The 5,095-nt window shown below is 32.0% G+C and overlaps 1 protein-coding gene across 1 annotated transcript; it reads left to right on the plus strand.

The window, feature by feature from the left end:
- The first annotated feature begins 459 nt into the window (after nucleotides 1–459).
- On the plus strand, nucleotides 460–2,727 carry LOC131656244 (trans-cinnamate:CoA ligase, peroxisomal-like). The gene is made up of 2 exons (XM_058925998.1): nucleotides 460–747; nucleotides 952–2,727. The coding sequence occupies exons 1-2, from the start codon at nucleotides 550–552 to the stop codon at nucleotides 2,527–2,529; spliced, it is 1,776 nt and encodes a 591-aa protein (XP_058781981.1). The 5' UTR covers nucleotides 460–549; the 3' UTR covers nucleotides 2,530–2,727.
- The last annotated feature ends 2,368 nt before the right edge of the window (nucleotides 2,728–5,095 follow it).

Consider the following 5,095-nt stretch of genomic DNA (forward strand, 5'->3'; position numbering starts at 1 on the left):
TAGTTAACCAAGTGCACTATATAATTTAAAACTAACTACTAGTTAAAAATCATAGTTAACGAAGTGCACTATATAATTTAAAACTAATATTTTTTTTTAATAAAAATCAATCTTAACATAAACCTAGTATATGAACATGTATTATATTCTTTTATTTATTTTCACCATTAGTCCCTCAAGTGAATATGTTGTTGGTACAATACAACATGATGCACATAGTGGCATAAAACAAGAAATAAATCAACAAGGTCAACTATTCAACAACCATGTGTTATAATTGACACAATTAGTGCTATCAAAGCAATTTCCAGTTTTATAATAAATTCCACACACAAGCTTCACTGCAACTTCTTACTCACTAAATTCATTGGTCCCACACACATCACAAATAACGTGGTCTTCAATTGAATCTACCCTCCCAATCACATCAAATTTTGTATATAAACCACACCCTAATCTCATTCTTAACCACAACACAACACACCACATTTTCTCAAAAAAATTTCCCTATTCTCACTCTCTACTCTTCAACATATACAAAGTTTCTAAATGGATAACCTGCCAAAATGTCCAGCAAACTATACTACACTCACTCCTTTAACTTTCTTGATGAGAGCTTCTGCATCTTATGCAAACCGTCTCTCTGTCATCCATGATGCTGCCCGTTTCACTTGGTCTCAAACTTATGACCGCTGTCGCCGCCTCGCCTCCTCCCTCCGCTCTCTCAATATCGCTAAAAACAATGTTGTAAGTCTCATGCATGCATATAAATGCAGCCGCAGATTTTGCAGATTTAGCCACAGACTTATTGAATAATTAATATATCTAATCTATATAAAAAATTAAATACGTTGTTTATTCAATAAACTTGAAAAGAGAATATTCCCTTATAATATCAACTTCTAATTAAGATTCATGTGATTTATAATTATATTTTGTTTAATGAAACAGGTATCGGTGTTGGCACCTAACATTCCAGCAATGTATGAGATGCATTTTGCAGTACCTATGGCAGGAGCTGTGCTAAACACAATCAACATCCGTCTCGACGCAAAGAACATAGCGACGATCCTTCGCCACGCCGAATCCAAAGTTTTCTTTGTGGACTACGAATTCGTATCCAAAGCAAAAGATGCTTTGAGAATACTCATGGAAGAAAAAGATCAACAAAACTACTCATCACTTCCGCTAGTCATAGTCATAGACGACATAAACACTCCGACCGGAGTCAGGCTAGGCGAACTCGAGTATGAACAGATGGTTCGTCACGGTAATCCGAATTACATTCCGGAAGAGATTCAAGACGAATGGTCACCAATTGCATTGAATTACACATCAGGTACAACTTCAGAACCTAAAGGTGTTGTTTATAGTCACAGAGGTGCTTATCTTAGCACTTTGAGTTTGATCCTTGGATGGGAAATGGGTAGTGAACCTGTTTATCTCTGGACATTACCGATGTTTCACTGTAATGGTTGGACATTCACTTGGGGAATTGCTGCAAGAGGAGGTACTAATGTTTGTATCAGAAACACGGCAGCGTTTGATATATATAGAGCTATAAATCTCTATAATGTGACACATATGTGCTGCGCGCCGATTATTTTCAACACTATTCTAGGAGCGAAAGCGAGCGAGAAGAGGCCGATAAAAGCTCCGGTTAATATACTAACCGGAGGAGCCCCTCCGCCCGCGTCACTGCTTGAGAAAATCGAGCCGCTCGGTTTTCATGTGACACATGCCTATGGACTAACGGAGGCAACCGGGCCAGCACTTGTATGCGAGTGGCAGAAGAAATGGAACGAGTTACCGAAAACGGAGCAGTCGATGCTGAAAGCGAGGCAGGGTGTGAGTGTTCTAACTCTGGCTGATGTTGATGTGAAGAATCTTGAAACAATGGAGAGCGTGGCGAGAGATGGGAAAACAATGGGGGAGATTGTTTTGAAAGGAAGTGGAATCATGATGGGGTATTTCAAAGACGGAGAGGCGACGGCGAAGGCGTTCGGAGACGGTTGGTTTAGAACCGGTGATGTTGGTGTTATACATAAAGACGGTTATTTGGAAATCAAAGATCGATCGAAAGATGTTATTATATCCGGAGGCGAAAACATCAGCAGTGTGGAGGTTGAGAATGTTCTTTACAGTCATCCAAAGGTTTTAGAAGCTGCTGTTGTTGCAATGCCACATCCAAAATGGGGTGAAAGTCCTTGTGCTTTTGTGTCACTGATGAAAAAAGATGAAGATGAAAAAAGTGATTATTCTAGAATTACTGAGGATGAGATAATTGCTTATTGCAGGAAGAATTTACCGCACTTTATGGTACCTAAGATGGTTGTTTTTATGGAGGAATTACCAAAGACTTCGACAGGTAAAATTCAGAAATTTGAACTAAGAGTCAAAGCTAAATGTTTTGTGATGAATGATGATGATGAGAAGAATAAGAATAAGAGCAAAAACAAGAACAAGAAGACTAATAATAATCAAGTCAATCAAAACAATGACCAGATTATGGCACATTCTCGTCTTTGAAAGTTTTCTATGAAGTCTTTGTTTAATGAGTAGTACTATGTTGTGTACATATTGAGTTTGGACTTGTTTAATTTACATGTATTCAAATAGTTCACACATGAACAACTTTTGAGGCTTTTAGTTTGTATTTTCTATGCATGTTTTGATCTGCTTCAACTTGTTTTGTGGAAGAATATGTAAGAATATATTAAGTAATAACTTTTTTGTGTTCCACTTTTCTTGTTGGTTGTTTCCTCTTAGTTGTTTGAACATTTCTAGTTATGTGCTCCAAATAATTGAATTCTAGTCTTTTTCTTTTTACTCCAAGTTCTATGATTGCCTCAATGAAAATGGGCTTATACATGCACAAAATTTAACTGACTAATTCTTTTATTTTTTTATCTATCTATTAATCGACCGGCTGAAATTTAACTTATTAAAAAGAAATAACTAAGATATCATGAAATCGAATATGCAAACCTACAGTGACATGTTTTGTATAAGAGTAATGCTATTTATACACCCAATTGTTACACTAATATTTACATCCAATAGTACAGTAGTCACTAAATTTGGTTAATGCAGTGTAAAATCTTGGTTAATGCAGTAATCGAGTTGGTTAATACAACATACAGATATTAAAAATAACTTTTAGCAGTCACCAAACTTGGTTAATGCAGTGTAAAAACTTGATTAATTCCGTAATAAAGTTGATTAATGCAACATCCAGGTATTAAAAATACTTTTTAGCAGTCATCAACCTTAGTTAATGCAGTGTAAAAACTTGGTTAATGCAGTAATGAAGTTGGTTAATGCACGTCCAGGTATTAAAAATAAACTTTCGTATATGAATAGTATCTGTCCATACATGAATAGTATTCGTCTGTACATGAACAGTGTTTGCCGTACATGAACAGTATCGTCCGTACATACGGTATAGGTGTAAAATTTAGTGTAAGAATATATTTTTGTTTGTACAATTACCAAGTAAGCTGCATGAACTGAATCGTGAATATTTTATTATTTTTGATAAGTAGGGTCTACAGAATTTAAAATTGAAAATTAAGATCTGCAGACATACTTATTTTGTTTAGAGAAGTATAATCCTATTCCTTTTGCATGTGACAGTCAGAGAGGTAAATGGCATTTATAAAGAATACAAAGTCACCGATTTTAATAAGAGGACAATTTTAATAGAAGTCTTTTTCTATGAGCAACTGCCATAAACATAAACAATTATTCCATGGTGGTCCTTATTCAAAAATAAATAAAAACAAATATCTTGTTTTTGTGTTACAGTTTTCAGGTGTAAGTGTTTAATCCAATGGTTAGTATTGAATCCTCTTATCTCTTATTTAAAAACCCTCCTACTTGATACACTCCATATATATATATATATATATATATATATATATATATATATATATATATATATATATATATATATATATATATATATATATATATATATATATATATTGTTTACCGAATTTATATGATGAATAATATTTTTTAATAAAATAATATTATCTTCAAAATATATATATTTTTATATATATATATATATATATATATATATATATATATATATATATATATATATATATATATATATATATATATATATTTAAAATTTATTTTATAATACAAATATAAGATTGTGTCATTGACCAACTTCACAACTGTATTAACCACAAAAATATAAGTCGTTAACAAATTATTTTATTTATAATTAGTTAACCGCTTTCACTACTCATTAACCAATAAACTACATACTATTAATCATGTATGTTTTGACATTAAATTATAAATTTATTAACTAACAGATTTCATTAACCAACTTTATTTTATTAGTATTTAATATTTTTATGTTTGGGAACTTATTAACCAAATTATCCGAGTTATGAACTATTTAATCAATTTTGTAAATACGGATAACCAAAATCAGTACCGTATATTTTAATTTTTATATCAAAATATATATTAATCAAATTTTAATATTTCATTAACCAAAATAGTTTTAAAAAAAATATATTAAAAATATAAAAAATGAAAATACTGTTCACATGTTTGTGAACAGTGTCTACGGTATTTTTACGGTGTAGGTGGAAGATTTAATTTATGAATAGCATTTTTCAACATTGATGTGTGGAATACATATTGGCCTCCATTTTGGCTACCTTTATATGTGTGCTTTGAGAAGATTTAAATATTTTAATATGTTAAATTATTTGGTTCCCTGCACTGGCTGCACAGTACAGTGAGCAACAGCTCCATTAGATCTGAGATATGGGTTTACAGTGAGCAACAAGCTGCTCACCTCTTCATGTTACATTTCGAAATCATTACAATTTACATGTTATGAAATTTTAATTTCTAGCAATGTTTTGGACAAGTAGCATATTTTTAATTTGGTTTTTGTTTTTATAAGAAAAATTTATTATTAAGAGTACAGGGTACTCTAGCCCAATACATCAACTTAATTAAAGTTTAGAAAATCTAAAGAAGAATGCATCTAGTTGTACATTGTTATGCATCTTTTATCTCCATTACCAATAATATGTCAAAGCCAAGACACAACTTTGAT

The sequence above is a fragment of the Vicia villosa genome, linkage group LG3 (assembly GCF_029867415.1).
Source record: "Vicia villosa cultivar HV-30 ecotype Madison, WI linkage group LG3, Vvil1.0, whole genome shotgun sequence".
NCBI classification, from domain to species: domain Eukaryota; kingdom Viridiplantae; phylum Streptophyta; class Magnoliopsida; order Fabales; family Fabaceae; genus Vicia; species Vicia villosa.